General features: G+C 40.2%; 1 protein-coding gene across 6 annotated transcripts in view; it reads left to right on the plus strand.

Moving 5' to 3' along the window:
* The window catches only part of LOC128528756 (KH domain-containing RNA-binding protein QKI), a 78,490-nt gene that overhangs the window by 52,501 nt on the left and 8,346 nt on the right, over positions 1–17,643 (plus strand). For all 6 annotated transcript variants that reach the window (XM_053501851.1, XM_053501846.1, XM_053501847.1 and 3 more), the window contains exon 5: positions 17,246–17,333. In XM_053501851.1, coding sequence (XP_053357826.1) covers positions 17,246–17,333 — 88 coding nt within the window. The remainder of the gene's footprint in view (positions 1–17,245; positions 17,334–17,643) is intronic.

Genomic DNA, 17,643 nt, shown 5'->3' on the forward strand with positions numbered 1-17,643 from the left:
TGTACTCGTCGCCTCATGTAGGTCATGGTTATTGGATTACTTGAGCTGCCACTGATGAATTCAATGCTATGGGAAGTCTGCTAACAGCCAGGGCATGACCAGAGAACTGCTGCATTGATTTTATTAGCTGCCCGGCATTAATGAAGAACACAAGACTACAGGCTCTATCTCTGGAGCACCTGGCTGCCCGTGCACGATGTGTATTAGCCCTATCAGTATATTAACCTGCATTCATTAACATGAGCTATCAGTAAGATTTGTGTGTTTAATGAAAAAATTTCCCCGTATTGAGGAACTGGGAACTGAACTTATGTTCCTGCATCACGTTTGCATCTTAAACAAGATATCTAAGCAGCGATACTACAATCGTTTATGGCCGATCACTCAAGAAACTAGAACGAACACGGATGGTGTGGTAAATTTTTAAAAAAATCATTTAAATGAGAGCCATCTCTGTAAGTAAAGTTTTGCTGAAGCTCAAAGCTACACCTGTATCATTACAGTATGTCTTGAATCATAGCTAGCAGCAGTAATCAGTCTTCACCCATAGGGACCTAGCAGCAATTTAAAGCATTAAGGGTGGCTCTCGCCCTGTAGATGTGCTGTTGTGTCCAGCACCAGGGCGTGGGTGGTCGATGCTTTGGAAGCTGTGGGTTGAGGAATGGGACTTCCATGGATCGGTCTTGTTGCTTGATCGATTGGGGTCTGGGAACTATGGAGTCCAGATCAACAACTTTGAACTCTTTGCCGGGCCTCATACAGTATACAGCAAGCTGTGAGTTACTCTGGGTTCTGATACATTTCTATCACGCCCAGCATGAACGTTTTTTCTGGCCCCGGGAACCAGAGCTGCACAAGTGGCACAAGGGAAACATTTAAATGCATATAAGGTACTTATTTAAGTAGTTTTTAACATCAAAATCGAATTAACTCTAAAATCACAATGCACGAAAAAAAACCTAATTGAAACAACAGTCTAAATATAATAAATTCCGACTGTGGTTTGGTGAAATCTACTTTACTGCTCAAATCCAACCGATATGTCATAACTTTTTAATATTTAGCTTTTTGGTTCTAACTGGCTGGCTGCATCTCTAAATAATTATCAGGGAAGAAGAAGCATTACCAGGTCCACTGGTTTCTTTCTGTTAGGTTATTGCTGCCCTGCTCTACTCCTCTCTCTCTCTCTCTCTCTCTCTCTCTCTCTCTCTCTCATTTTCCTACTCCCTATCTCCCTTTCACTCTGCTCACCCCTCAACTCTTCATGATCACAATGCCAATTTGTTTTTTTCAAATGGGACCAAATGTACTTGGGTGGTCCTCAGTTTATATCGGGTGCCTTTAAAGTATGTATGGGAACCAGGGAATTGGCTCTCGGTTTCCAGAGGCTCGTCTCTGAGAAGGAGATAAAAAGAGTCTTTTTTTTTTTTTTTCTTGGTTTGCACTAAGAGCTACTAGTGTTCTGCTCCAGCTCATCAAGTGCATGCCATAATCCCCGCCGAAATTTACATACAGATTGAAGGAGCTCCATGGTACTGGATCTCCTAGATGGGCTCCCAGGCAGGCAAACGAGGCAACCCAGTGACGACAGTCCTTGTGGGAAATGTGCTGTCTTTAATGACAGACATTAACATAGGTCCTGTTGTGCCAATACTTAGCTGTCAGGTCACTGGAAACAGCACAGGCTGGCAAAAAGGGGAAAAATACGTGGTCTACCTGTCGACAGCAAGCAGGGGAGCTTACGTCATGCAGTCCAGCTGTCATTATCATCATCATCATCATCATCATCATTACACATGTAATCATGAATCAGTTTTCTGCGCTAGGCTTGGTGCGCGGTGGTCAGCGGGATGCTGGGAACACAGTCGAAAGCAATCATCATCAATGGCTTTGTGACAAAAATACAAACTGCCATACTCCAGACAATCACATCTGATTGTGCTAACAGAAGCAGCAGGTCACGCAACACACTCATGCACTTACTGCACATGACACTAATCTTGTACAACTAAGTTACAGTTAAACGTGTCTGCCATGTTTAGCCAGTGTCCCTTTTAGAGCCACAGCAACACTCTGGTATCAGGAGGCCAGTATTGCTTTGAGCATGAATGCCTTTCTGATGTTTGGGCGACACTTTGTTCATGATCCGAAAGTACAGAAACACCACTGGGTGTTCCCTTTTCTTGGCATCCGTGCTCAGGATTATACAGAAATCCACTCATCTGATCCAGAGCTCATGGTGATTCATATTTCTTTTATATCAGAGAAGTAGTGACGCTAAATTCGATGATCTCATTTCTTGGACTGAGCTGTGCGACTCCAGCATGGAAGTACACTAACATCCCAAAGAAACAATCTTCAGAGAAAAAAATAATATGAAAGTTCTTATTGAGAGTAAATGGTAAAACTATCCTAACTAGTCCTAACCTGCTAGAGAAAGTGAAGCTCTTCCTGATTTTACTCCAGACCAAGACTGTTTGAAATGGTCATTGCTGACGGGGCTACTTTAATTAAAGTTCTGTCCATCAGCCTTCCTGCTGGGGCTCCCAGCCACACTCAGGACAGAGACCAGTTTAATTGTCATTGCTGGAAGTGAAGTGGAATTTAAAATGAAGGTTGGGGAGGCTTCAAGAGCCGAGCAAGCACAACCTCCAGCTAACAGAGAAGCAAGGACCCTAGGAGAACTCTGAGGAGCTCTGGATTATCCCTTAGAGACAATCACACAGCATTTCCTGCTTCAGTTAACAGAGCTCGTGCTCAGCAATTGTACGTCAGGTCTAGTGACCGCGAGGGAACCGCCAGGTGTTCCTCGTGTTCACAGTCTCTTCATCGCATCAGCCTTAGGCCTGATTCTGGGTATCACTGTCTCACCGTCTACTCACACACACACTGTCTTTGAATACACACTCAAACGTGTTCACCTTTTCTGGAGTTGTGTTTTTTTGTTTTTTTTACTGTATTCAGAGCAGTGCATTTGAACTGCACTTCTGCTCAAAGGACACAGTAATGAGCTGTGTCTTTGGGCGGAGAGATCTGGACTGCAGCTTGGGGATTCCCATCTCGAGCACATTCCAAGCATGATGTCACAAATGAAGGAATGAACACACCAGTGCTGCAGAGAGAAACTGAGAAAGCGTCCCTGCGGTGAAAAAGAGGAGCCGCCATCGGTGTTTCGCGACAAGGTGCGTGTTTGTGAGTGCAATTCCTAAACGGAGAAATAAAGGGCCCGGTGGTTTGTGGGAGTTCCCATCTGTTCTCTGTGCAGCACAATAGGCTCCCTCTTGCATGGCATGTTTTTGTGCCGCTTGCTGCTTCTTTGAGTGCTCAGCCCAGCTGCCCAGGCAGGGAGTCTCTCTTTCAACATTGCCCCTGCTTCTCTGACTGGAAATGGGACTCCGTGTGTGCGTGTGTTAGTGCATGTGTGTGTGTGTTAGGACAGGATGAAGACTACTGTACACATTGGTTTATTACAACAAGATATCTGTAAGCAGAATGTTCCAAATATTGTTTGTTTAGTTATTACTTATTAGTAAATCAATTGTTTTCATTTCAGTTTTTTCCTATGGCACCTGTTTGTATAACTGTTTGTAAAACAGAGTTGATATTGATGTGCCGTAACGCTTTTATTCTTCATTGATGAGTGAGGGGGATATTAAAAAGATAAAAATCATAATGTTTTGAATTGTGTTTTATTTCTAGTTACATTTATTTTTTAAAAATGTGTAGTTCTCATGTTTTCATTTTTAAGATAAATTGTGATATTTGATACTTTTCTGCTTTTCATTTTTCACCCAAACTTGTACGGATGAATCAACAAAAAATATATAATTTGTGCTGCATTTTTTTTGTCCCACAGCTGTGATTATTGCATAACTATTTGAAATTCTGTCTCAATACCAGTTGGAGAATATACCCAAGTCAGCGTCCATGACTCAGGGTATGTCTTTGGTAGATGTGTGAACAGCAGGCACTTCTTCCCTCTGGTCACATGATTGAGTAGTCATCCAGGTCTTTGAGGCTGAGGGAGCATCAAAAGGCCTTTTGTTTACAAGTGGAGTGTGGAAATCCTGAGCCGAGCTTTCAGCTCCTGTAGGGCTGGATATAATGCTCCCAGTGGGGCTCCCTCTCCTTCCCTGGCTTGCTCTCTCTCTCTCTCTCTCTCTCTCTCTCTCTCTCTCTCTCTCTTTCTCTTTCTCTCTCTTTTTCTCCTCTTCCTCTTTCTCCTCCTGTACTCTGCCTTATTACAGCTTCTCTCTATCTATGCCAATCTACACACTTGTCTTTTGTGTCTCTTCTTTATTAACTAACATGTTGTGTTTTGCAACCCAAGTCAGTAAAGTAGAGGGTTACCAGGAAAATAAAAGCATTCTTTAACGCAGCCTTAGAGAATGCATTGCCTTGGAGACCTGTTAAGAGGCTCTTACCCCATCTCTCAAGTATAAGTTCATATGAGCATGAGACAGAGGGGCTTTATTCCTTCAGCCAAGGCCACTTTTCCAAACTCACTTTGCCCTGGTAACAAGGACCCCATAATGCTCACTCGATGATTCACATTTACGCGGCCTCATACTTCTCTGCCCTGTGTTTGTTGAATAACGCATTAATCCCAGTGCAAGTGAATAGAAGATGTGGGCTTGAAAATAGATTCATCTTTGCAGTTGTGTAGAGGTGCTCTAAAACATGGGGCTGCCCCAGGCACCACACAAATACAAACGTGACCGGTTGAAATACAGGCACCTGTTCATGAGATGTTCACTCTGTCAGCATGCATTATTTCCTTGAACATCCCGTTTGAGCCTCCAATACACAATTCAGCTTGGTCAAATGCTGAACTGCCTTTTCTGAGAGACAGTCAACAGTATTGTACCATTGGTAGGGTTTTAAAATTCTCCATTTAATAAACTTCAAGATTGCATTTGGCTGTATTTCGTTTTGATCACGGCACTCACTCTGGTGGCCAACTCGTGTTTCGAAACAATTCCTCATGCTCCCAGAACCACTCTTTCACAATTTGTGTCATAATCTGGAAGACGCCTGTGCTATCAGGGAAGAAAAAATGCATTGATGGTCAATGCATTGTTGGCTGACTTCATTTTATTTCCACATACCGTTGCTGAGTCTAGACTTGACCAACTGAAGCGACTCCACATCATAACTCTGCTTCCAGAGTGCTTGTACAGTGGGAACTACCAGAGTGCTTGTACAGTGCATCACTTTTTGCACTTCCCTTCCTACCCTGACTATCCCATCGCTCTGCACTCATCAGACCATGTGACCCTTTTCCATTGATCCAAAAAGCTCAATCTTTATACTACTAGCAAATTGAAGCCTAGTAGCCTGATTGGCCACACAGCTGTTTGTGAGTTGTTATCACAGTATATGTGAAAATGCCCTTACCTCCACAATTAAACATAGCCAGAATTTCCACTGTAAATATTTTATTAATGCAACTTCACCAAGAGTTTGAGTGATCTCTGATCATGGGCCTTCATGTTGTTTTTTTCCTGATCGCATTTGTTACACAAAGCTGACAGTTAAGCACTATTGCTTCATTCTGTAATAATGCGTTGAATAAAATTCTATTAATTGTCTTTTTTTTCTGCTTGATGCAGGACAATAATTCGACCCTTCTCATACAGTGTGGACAGTGAAGTCACATTTTGACTGCTTTAATTAAAACATATTTCAATATAGTGACATACAGAGGCAAATTCACAAACGTTTTTTTTCAATGTCCAGGTACTCATAAAAGGTCTCGACTGTATAGAAGTGAATGAGGAGCCTTCGGTGCGGAGATCCAGCTAAAAGCACTGACGACTGTAATGAGTCTATTTTCCCTCGGATTATGTTAGAGAACTGATATAGTCACTCCTGTTAAACTCACAGTTCCGTCTCTCTTGAGCAGCCAGGCCAAAAGCATAAGAAATGAAGACACATGCAAGATTTCTTTTGCCCAGTCACTTGCTCTAGGGCTTTGTCGCCTAAATGTTAAAATCCACAGGTTTTTTTTTCTTTTTTCTTTTCCCTGGATGATTACATTTAGAGATGTCTTTGCGAGCTGTCAGATCGTGTAACAGCCGAACGTAGTGATGTAGAACAGAAGCCCTTCATTTTAAAGAAATTTGTTCTCAGCTCTTTTCATAAACGACAGCAATTTCTTTGCATTTTCACATCCTTCTCTTAGATCATTATCCATTTATATCAGAGACGCTTAACAATGTTTTTCATTCAGACTGGGGCAGACTTTGTCTCTCACAGAGATTTAGAATTTGGGTGAAATATTCTGTAAGATGCCATGCATTCTTGCAGGCCTAATTGACTACTCAAATCTGTTTATGAGGGTGTGTGTGCATGTGCATGGTGTGTGTGTGAGAGAAAGAGAGAGAGAGAAAGAGCTTTTGGCTTTTGGTCCTGCTGGAAAGATGAGAGGATTCCATCTGTGTGATGTCAAAGAGCCCTTTTTCCACTCCTCTCTTTCTTCCCTTTTCCTGTTTTTTATTTTTTTTGTAATGTTTTTGACTTTGTGACCAGGAGACTTGTCGCGGCACTTCTCTTGTGCATATTTTTGGGGTCCTTTTATGAGGAGCGAGAGAATAAGAGCATGCGATTATATCGAGGGAGAAATGGACCATCTGGACCGTTTCTAAGAGTGTGAATTATAGAAGGGGGGAAAGGGAGAGATTATGTTTTAATTTGAACCTGTGTGTGTGTGTGTCTGTGTATGAGGATGTGAAGTTTTACTGGTTGTCAGTCATGTGAGCATGTAGCCAGCTTTGATTGAATCTCTCTCTTTTTTTTAATTCCCAGCAAAACAACACACAATCCAACACAGCGTCTCCAGGGAGGATAAAAGGAGCAGTAAATAGCAAATAATAATCTCTCTCTCTCTCTCTCTCTCTCTCTCTCTCTCTCTTTCTCTCGCTCTCTCTCTCTCTCTTTCTCTCTCTTCAGTAGTTTCCTCAGTTCAAAGCCAGTTTGATGTATGAAACTCTTTCCTCTTTTTAATTATGCTTCTTTAATTTCAGTCAGGAGATTGCCTACAATGAGGCAACCAGTCGCTTGTTTTAGTTGCATCGGCATGACAAACATACTATATGTCTGTGTATTTTTACTCATTTTCTATACATGCATTTAACCATGTGATTGTCTTCGTCTGCTTGGTCTCCTATTCTTTATGCTAGATTTTCAGATATGCTGTAGCAGTGAGTATTTCTGTGCAGGTCTATCAGGCACAACAGTAAATTGTAAAAGGATCTGAGTCGGCATCAATGACTCTTTTATGCACTTCCCAAGAGGGATGACCCCGGCTCTTTCGCACATCATTTTTCCACGAGTGAAAAGACAGACAAAACGGCAAATAGGGAAGCTGTTAAGATGATAGTTGTGCTATTTTTTTCCTTGAAACAGTTGTGACTATAAAATGACTTTTTGTTTATGATGCTGCAGCGTGGAGGGAAATGAAGCAGCATGAAATAGATTGTTTGAGTATTAGTTTGCATATTGTGTCATTTAGAAAATTGTGACTGTACCAAACACAGCTGTATTTCTATATGTGTAATTTTTATATATGACCAACACCAGATCACAGTTAAAAGTTTATCTTATTAGAAAAGCGTCCCAGGCTGTGTAAACGAATCGCATACCAACGAAGCAAGATCCTCCCGACAATCTCCCGATACACACCCAGAGCGACACGTCCAACTTTTCTTCTTTCAAACCCAATTAATGCAAAGTATTAGAATTAAACTTAGTATTAAAGGCCAGCCCTTAAACTTTCATGCTCAGTGGCCTGACAGTGGGCACCTCACATCCAGAGTCGCAATAATTGGCCAATCAATTAAACGCATTCCCAATTCTACCCATTTCTTCTTCTGAATTTTTTTTTCTTTTCCCCATCATGTGAGGAATGAGTCATGTTCCACACTGACAGGAAAGGCTGTTTCCCTGTTTAATGGTCTAATTTTATATGTGTGTGTGTGTGTGTGGGAGATGAACAAAATGTAGGCATGTTCGTGTCTGTGCACTTCAAGCTTTAGAAAGGTTTATGCTCACAGCCGTCTTGTATTGTTCAGACAGACAATACACACTCCTCCAGCTGAGTAATAAATAAACCTCAGGGGGCTCTGTGGGCTCTGTTTGCGTCATATTTTGATGTTGCATGTAATAGTAGTAATATTAAATTATTATTATTATTATTATTATTATTATTATTATTATAATAACACTTGCTACTGTAGTAACATTTAAATTATTCAATTTACACACTGGCTAAACATGTCTTTCAGCATAATTACTCCATAAAGTCACAAAATAACTCACACTTTAATTATGTTTAAATGTTTTCATACCATTCATGAGCAAAATTAAGCATGAAACACTTAAATAAATTGTTTGATTTTATAACTGTGAAAATTCAGAATCGAGTCTGAAGCAGAAGTATTTAAACCCATAGAAGAAAAAACATTTAGGAAAAGCTATGTGTCTATCTATTTTCCATTTTCCTAAGTTACCTGGGATATGATCCCTATGACACGGTGTAGGGTTATGGCGATCATGTCCCAGGTAACTTAGGGCACACTACTTAGGGTACACTACAGGCAAACCACTGAGCCACAATGTGCAATAGGACTGAATAAACATTAATCATTGTAGGTATGGTTAAATAAAATATGTTAAACAAACATTAATTAGACTTCATTTTAACTTACTAATGGTTTACTGTTACTGAGGTTAATAGTTTGTTAATGTCAATTACAGTAGTAAATAATGTTAGTTAATGAGACCAAATTTTACTGTATCATTGCATTTTGATGCTCAAATTCTTCAGTTTCTTTTGGCACATTTTCCACAAGTGGGCATGCTTTAATACATTTCATCTGGCATCACAGATTAATCCAGAAGTTTTAATATCTATTCAAAGCATGAGCTCGAACAGGAAATCTCATAATCATGTCACGTCATGAAATTTATTCGTTCATTTATTCATTCATTCATTCACACATTCATTCATACATTCATTCATACATTCATTCATACTTAGCAAATGTTTTATTCTGGTCAGGATCACAAACATTGTGATCCTGACCAGAATTAAAAAAAACTATACATCATATAGTTTCTTTAAATTGCGGTTAGGACAGATTATATACGTAATAAAACTAGTTTCAATTATAGTGGGTTTAGTAGCTGGCTAATCTCTCTCTGTACTAGTTAGGTAGTACGTTTCATGTATTGTGTCTACAGTGCCCTACACAACTAAGGGGTTGTAGGGGGGAAAAACAATTTTTGTGAAATAGCTTTTTCTTGCAATGAAAAAAAGGAAAATGCAAAGCTTTAATTGAAATAAATGTATTCAGAGAAAAACATCCCATATCAAGAAGTAATTATTTTCCACAAAAACAATAATAATGCTATGATAATTGGCACCTCTGGAAATTATTGTGAACACAATGTAACTCAAGCATGTTTCCCATTTAAAATGTACTTTTATGAGCTAATTGGAGTGTTAGAAAGGAACCTTCAGGCTGTTAGCTTGGTGAGGTGGCACAGAAGCAAGTTCACTTAGTCATTCGTCAACATAGATAGGGAAGAAAAGAGACTACGCAAGCATGTGTGTTTACCTTCATAAGTCAGGAAAAATTTATATAAAACAGCTACTTGCCTGGAAATGCCTATTTTTTCTAAGAGTGAAGTAATGAAAAGTGGAAATCAACTGGAATTGTTAAAAACTTGCCTGAAAGAGGACCAAAAGTTAATTTACCCCCATGTACAGTGTAGAGAAGCATCACTGTTGGTGAATTACAAGAACAAGCTAAAATCGTAGGTCTTGTCAAGTCTTTCGAAATACCGCCATACTAAGAGAGTTTTTTTTTATTTTATAATGTATGCCAGATAAAAGGCTTTTCTGACACTTAAACACACACGAGTGCCTGGAGTTAGTCAGCCACTGCTGCAATTTTGACTGGGACTGTGTGCTAAGGTCTGATAAAACTAAAGTTGAGAATTTTTGCAGGAAACTCAAAAAATAGGTTTAAAAAGAAGGATGGCTTTAATGAAAAAAAACAACAACTGTAAAATGTGGTTTGGTGATTGTTATGAGGCTGTTGTAACTCCAAAGCCCCTGCAAATATAGTTAGGGCACATGGCTTCATGGACTGCTTGAAATCAAGTTTATGCCTAAACCCCATTGAGAGAGCACAAGAGAAAGGCTCAGGACCCTGGATGGTCTGAGAGATTCTGTAAAGAGGAAGAACACCAGATGCCCTGCGCTGTATTTTCCAACTGGTAGCATGCCAAGCTGTAAATACGATGGACAACTTTACAGCGCTGTACATTTCGTACATGCTGTACAAAAGAGATGCACACTATTCTGGGCGTATTGTCTTTTTCTGTTGTTGCCCATTTTCTTTGACTTTCAGGTCTAAGCTCCGGTAGCATGCTCAGAGCTCCTGCGTCTGATTGACTGAGTTATACATCCTGGAGTATTGGCTCCCAAACGTGTTATTGGGTGTGCTAGTCTGACTTTGAGTTTTATATTATTTGGATTAACGTTGACATGTTACACGTCCAGTTGGAGTCAGATTAACACAATAAGTCAGTCTAATACAATATATAATATATAAAAGGTATTGAGTGACTTAGGCCCTATTGGCTGTTGTTAAATAGTTTACTTTAACACAGAGAGCATTGAAAGCTAATCCTAACACTGATAGTATCTCATTTTAACCAAGGAATTGATCATTATTAGATTACCTGTGTGTGTATAACTACTACATGCCATTCCATTCTGGCTTAGCTCTCAGTTCATTTTGTGACACTGTAATGCCACAAATGTGCGGACTCCTGATAAATCTCACCCATACAGTGTGTGCTTGTTCAGCATCCAATTATAGATTAACCTCCACTCTTCTGGGAAGGAGAGATTTGAGGGCTGGCTGTGGGGATTTGTCCTCATTTATTTGCCTAATAGGTATTAACTATGTACTGTATATGGAAACATGTACAGTATATATACAATATTGTGCAAAAGTCTTAGGCACCATATTATATGCTGTACCAATTTTGTTATATATGGTTATCATATCTGCATAATTATGTACAAAATCCTTCAGTATTTCCATGTTTAACTTAAAAAATAAAGAAATAACATTACAGGAGAATATATGCATGACTGTAAAGAACAGAAATTGTACAGTTTTACTATTTTACTTATAGTACTGTATATGTACATAAAAATATGTCATGAGCAAAATATGCTTTTGAAAACATAAAAGATATAAAAGTATAAAAGAAACTATAAAGAGCAATAAAAAGTAATAAAATAAACAGTGAATATTTGGAGTGAAAACTCATTGCTTCACATCAGTAGTTTTAGACACAGATTTCTGCAGTTATATAAAAAAAAAACAGCTGTTAGGTTTTACTGAGCTTGCTGGAGAATATGAGTTCTTCTGGTAACCTTGTCACACTCACTTTTTTCTATTTATATGCAAATCCCAGGAGCGTACATTCGATTTTTTGGTTCTATCTGAAAACTGGTGCATGGCCAATTTTTAAGCTATATATGGAAATGCTGAATGATTTTGTATATAATTATGCAGACATGATAAACATATATAACAAAATTGGTATAGCATATAATATGGTGCCTAAGACTTTTGCAATGCACTGTGTGTGTGAGACATTATGATTTAAAAAGAAAAAGGAAGTAAAAGGAGAGAGCTTTTTTTTTAAGCATCCTTTTAGACTTGGATACTCCATATTTTGCTTGCAGTTCTTGTAATTTTGTTTGATACTGTTGGCACTAAATTAACTCCATACTTCAGTGGTAATGGGCAATTTAAATCAGACATGTATTAGAGTTGCCTCATTATCTTTGGGCATTTGCTAGACATCAGATTACTCACTTCTTTTTTTTTTCCCTCTGTGTTTACACACCATGAAGTTTAAAAATCAGACGGAGTATTTGTTTCTCTTCTGTTAGCAAGTTAAACGGCCCTGTTATGACCTGTGTGTCTAAGTGTGTCTACAGAAGGGTGACAAATTCAAGTCTTCGGAAGACTGTACGTGAGGGTTCAACACATCAAATTATTCTCCTCAGTGGGGGGAATATAGTACGCTGGCAGGCTCTATACCATGTCACGCCGTAGCTTTTCACCTGGGCTGCTGGCGCTGAGCAGCACACGATTCAGTGAGGCAGTGGCCCTTTCTCTTAAAAGAAAATAAGTACCCAAACCTGCTAGCAAAATTCCTCCCACAGCAAAACAAACAGCCCCCCCCCTCCCCCCGATTCTTCTTATGTTTGTGTTATGTGTGTGTTTCAGAGAGTTTTAAAAAGAGTATGTGAGAAAAAGCTAATAGAGGAAAAGAAACTGGAATTCTGACATTTTCTCAGTGTTTTAGGAAGATAGGTCAGCTGAGTTGGCTTTTGTGCAGCTGCAGTGGAAAGCATTTCTCCTTTCCACCTGTCAGATTGCCGCTGGCACTGAACGTCATGATCATTTCTTCAAAAGCTCCAGGTGGAGGAAATCAGGGAATAGCAGGTAAAGCTCAGGGTTATACTAAGAAAAAGAGACAGGAAGAGCTAAAGATGGCATCAGGTGACTACAGGGCACATGTGTGTGGTGTGTGTGTGTGTGTGTATGTGTTCATGTTCATTCAGTAACAGCAGCTGTGTGCACTGGAAGCCAGAGACGTTCTGAAAGCTCAGGCATCCGGTTTCCATTCACCCCAGCCAGTGTCCTGATGATTCTGACTCAGCCCCTGGCAGTGTCTCTCTGTCTTTCAGTCCCCACCAATCAGAGCCTTGTCTGATGGGCAACCTGCCTCACTGACCTTGAAAAAAATGATTGCATACTCCTGACAAGATCAGGTATAGTGTAGCATAGGATCGGGCTCAGAGATGTTCCAAATCTGGTCATGTTTAACCCATTTAACCCATTCGAACCAGCTGGCCTAATCCAAGAAGTGTTATAAAACGAAAACCATCCTCATTACAGGCATTACACAGTAGCAACCGCAAGGGTATTTCCCAGTTTAAATCCTAAAGAAACTCCTTCTTATGATGCACCTTGGAGGTGGAAATAAAACCAAGAATTCGCTTGTATCGGCCTAAGCTATGTAACAGTTTAATTGACTGTATGTGATCTTACACTGAAACAATATCCAGAGAAGTTTACTCTGATTATAGTGTACAGTACGTCCAGACCTGCCAAACTTTAAACTAGTGTAAGTTATCACTGACAAATACATCAAAAGAAAAAAAACACTTCCCCTGTAAAATGGCAGATGGTAATCTGGAATGATTTGTACAGGGCTTTTAAGCTCTTCTCCTGTAAGCCTAATCTTTTTCCCACCATCGTATGAACCCTTTATTCTGTCAAGGTAAATTAAGTACATTTAAGTTAATTAATCCATCCATTTTCTATACCGCTTATCCTGTTTAGGGTCACGGGGAACTTTGGCACAAGGCGGGGTAAACCCTGCACAATCATACGCTACTAGCAATTTGGAAACACCAATCATACGCACTTACATGGCATGTCTTTGCACTGTGGGAGAAAACCAGAGTACCCAGAGGAAACCCATCAAGCATGCGGAGACCATGGGGAGATGGAGCGATCTGAACTCACAGACCTGAAGGTGTGAGGTGACAGCGGTGACCCCTACATTTAGCTTAGATTTTACACTTTTACACTTAGCTCGCATTTTAGTAGTAGGTACGTAATTAACATTATTTAACTGTATAGTTTAGGGATAATATTGAAACAGATCAGATGAAAATTGTCAAAAACTGCACTTTAAACCTCCTTAAACCTGAAATGACTTTAAAATAATATTACAGTGCAGTTTGTTTTACTATGGACACCCGTTGATCCATCAAGAACAGGAGAAGAACTGTGCTATTACAGTACCTGCTTAATGATTAAGTTCTTAAAGGTACGTCAGGCAATATGAGATGCTTTTGTAAGCGAAGGTGATAATAAGACAAAATATGAATGCTGCCAAAAAAATTAAAAGCCAAATTTAATCCCAGATTGGCTTTTTAAGTGGGTGTACAACCTGTAGAGAAAGTGGTTGAATGAGTAGCAAAAGAAAGAGAGAGAGAGAGACACACACACACACACACACACACACACACACACACACACACACACACACACACACACACACAAAGAAAGAAGAGAAGGAGTCAGAGTCAGCCTGACAGCTGGTGATGGAGGGTTAGGCAGGCAGGCATTGTACTCCAAAGGTCATTATGGTCCCAGCCTGAATAGCTCCAGAGTGATTCCTCTTTATGCAGACAGACATTAAAAGCATTCCAGTGCAGCTGAACTGCGCTGTAGCCTCACTACAAGTGCTCCAGTTTCTCTCTCTTTCTCCCTCACGCTCCGCTTGATCCAGCGCTTAGTGACTGGATGATGACACTAATAAATCTCTAGATGTTTAATTCATTATTTAAAGGTCATCAGGTGTCTGCTATGCCATACATGCGCTCCCACTGACCACTGTGTAGATCTTCATTTCTTCATTGGATTCTTATGAAATTGTTATTTATTGAACATATAAAGACTTGTGATATTCTACCAAATGATTCTAAATGTTACGTCTGTTTCTTGATGCACCCACTACCCCATAGATCACGGCATGTTCGTTCTAGTGTAATATCACAATATTATGCTGTTTTAACAGTAGCATGATGGTTAAGATTATATTAATTGGGATGTTCAGTTATATGAGCAGTTCATATCCCCAGCAGGTTAACAGGAAAACCCAGGATTGCATATCTTTTTTTCCCCTCTGCCTGCTAGGTGCTGCAAGCTGTCTGATAAATAGTTTTCGGGCAGCCGTTTTGTGCTGTATAGTTGCTGGGAGCCTTCTGACAGAGTTTCTGCACAGCCTGAGATTTGTATTGTGCCTTTTGAAAATACTTCGGCGCTGCACACAAGGAAAGACAAGCGGCCGAACCCCACGGCGCCTGGCGGAAAACCTAGAATAAGATTTAGCAGCTTTGGCATCCTAGAGCATTCTTTATATTAAACAGAGATCGACCATATTGATGTTTGCTGCAAGCATCAGGAGACACACACACACACACACAAGAGAGAAGCGCACATACACACATACACGCATAATCACTTAGGCTTTGTGCAGCTTTGTCTGGCACGATTGCACTGTGCCGTGCACTGTGCAGGAAGGCCCTGGGCAAATTTGTCAGGGAGAGGGGGGTGTATAAGAGAGAAGGAGACAGGATGTGGACGGAGGAGTGACAATTCAGAGGAAAAAGAGAACTACAGGGTGCAGTGGACTGATAGAGAGAACAGTGGGTGCATGAGTGAGAGTCAGCAGGTCTGTAATATTGCTAATGTGTGAGCCAAACTGACACCTGACTCACTATTTGCTGTAAAGTGATGAGCACAGAAAGAAAGATAGCTGAGCACAAATCTGGAGGAAGATTTTTTTTTTTTTTTTCATAATTATTATTTGACAAGTGCAAGATGGATGGAAGGAAAGTGGAATAAATCACAGTGTAAATTAAAGGATTTGCTCCACAGCTTTCTCGAACATGTTTGGGAGCTAAGGTTCAAGTTGTGTGTGAATAAATGGCATTTTGCAGGAAAGTGTCAGAAAAAAAAGTCACTTGTGCACAGGGGTGTGTGTTGTGTGTGTGGGGGAGTGTATGAGTGACAGAAAGAGAAAGGAAGCTTGTGTATGTTCTTCCAGGCTCTGTCGCCATATGCTATAATGACAGCACAGCGCCTCTCACTGGCGATTCACAGGTGACACTTCAAAAAGCTGCTTTTCTCCATTTATTATTTTGCATGGCTGGAGATGTACAAATTGCATCGCAAAAATAGTCCAGGAGATTTATTATGATAATTCACATCTCAGCAAGTTTGTTCCCTATAATTTAGTATCCGAAGCCTTAAATCCTTACCTCTATGTAGGTCAAAGTCTGCGAACTTCCCAAACTTTAATACTTCTTACTTAGGGCTCATAAAGCCAAGTGTATAAGTGGCTGACTGTAACACTAAAAAGCAAAGGAGGCAGCAGGCCCAGGAGGCTTCTCAAGGACAGCGGCCATTAGGCTGATTACATAAAGACAGAGAGTGATTTATAACAGCTCCCCCTTCTCTCCCCCACAATTCATCACAAGCCTCTTGACTTAATAAACTATCGATATTTAGACGGAGCCCGAGCAGGGGAGTGTTCTGGGACCTTGGAAGATCTCCACAGAGGCGCGCTGTCGGGCCACGGAATACATCTCTCCTTCTCCGTTTCATCTGGAGAGGACTCGAACAAATCAAAGATGAAGACGGATTGAAGTCGGAACACATTACACTTGGCGAGTTAATTGCTCTAGCGGGCCTGAGAGACATCAAACAGAGCTGTGATGTGGGATGTAGAACGAATAATGAAACAGAAGTTTGTTGTTGTTGTTGTTGTTTTCCCGCCAGTGTTGCAGTCACACAGATTATATTTGTACAAATCTAAGATATTTTGCACTAATTAGATTTTAATTAGTATTTATTCCACTCATTTCCAATGAAAATTCTTTAAAAGGTTAATAATTGACTATTGATTGACCATTAAATCCTTCACAAGTGTGTGTCTGTGTGTGTGTGTGTGTGTGTGTGTGTGTGTGTGTGTGTGTCATTTCGCCAGTTATTCTTCTATGTTGATTGTGCATTATTTGTACTGTTGTTACTTAGCTGTACTAATGAGCTGTGTAAATTGTTTTAATGAGTTTTTAGAACCTGATATGTGTGTGAAGGATTCGAGAGACAGGTGGACTGTGACAGAGCTTTGGGGCTCGGTTTATTTTTCATTTCTTCTTTATTTTTCAGTCACACAAGTTCTTTGTATCCCCATGTTGGTTCAACCCCTTCAATCTCTCCAACTATGAGCTGACGCTCATCCACACCCACCGTACCACAGAGTTATATAAATCATCCATATCAACATGTGCCACAGCTCTAAGCTATAAATTCTTAGTAATTTATTAAAAATCATTCTCTTGAGAGTTTTTGAAATAATAATCTGGAACCTCGTCCCAGTGGATGTAAGATACCAGATCATTCCGGGTCAGGCTTTCCAGAATTTCAGCTTTTGTTTATTCTGAACCTTCCAGGATTAATTATTATTAACTGTAAAGAGCATGTATGGAGGGTGTTTTTCTGTTTGTGTGTGTGTGTGTGTGTGTGTGCTTGTAATCTGATTGCCACCCTTTTTGTGTGTTTGCCAGGCCGAAGGAGAGGACAGTCTGAAGAAGATGCAGTTGATGGAACTGGCCATTCTAAACGGCACCTACAGGGATGCCAACATTAAATCACGTAAGTGCCTCCTCATGTCTCTACAGAGATTTGTTTGTAACACTGTTTTTTTACCAACACTGCTGGCATTGTGAACGGCCTGAGTGGTCTCAGCTTTTACTAATGCCCAACACTGCACTCTCAGATAACCCTGATTCTCGGATAAGAGCACTCAGCACAGCTCGCTAGTTTGATTCTAAATTGCCACAGCGAGCTGTTCGCCTGCAAAAGCTTGCAAACACTCAAAAAAGTGTGCAGTAAAAAAAAAATATTTCATTTTTTTTTAGTAATTGCATTATTTGGCTCTTTGCTATGTTGCTTCTGCACATGC

This window comes from Clarias gariepinus, chromosome 8, assembly GCF_024256425.1.
Source record: "Clarias gariepinus isolate MV-2021 ecotype Netherlands chromosome 8, CGAR_prim_01v2, whole genome shotgun sequence".
NCBI classification, from domain to species: domain Eukaryota; kingdom Metazoa; phylum Chordata; class Actinopteri; order Siluriformes; family Clariidae; genus Clarias; species Clarias gariepinus.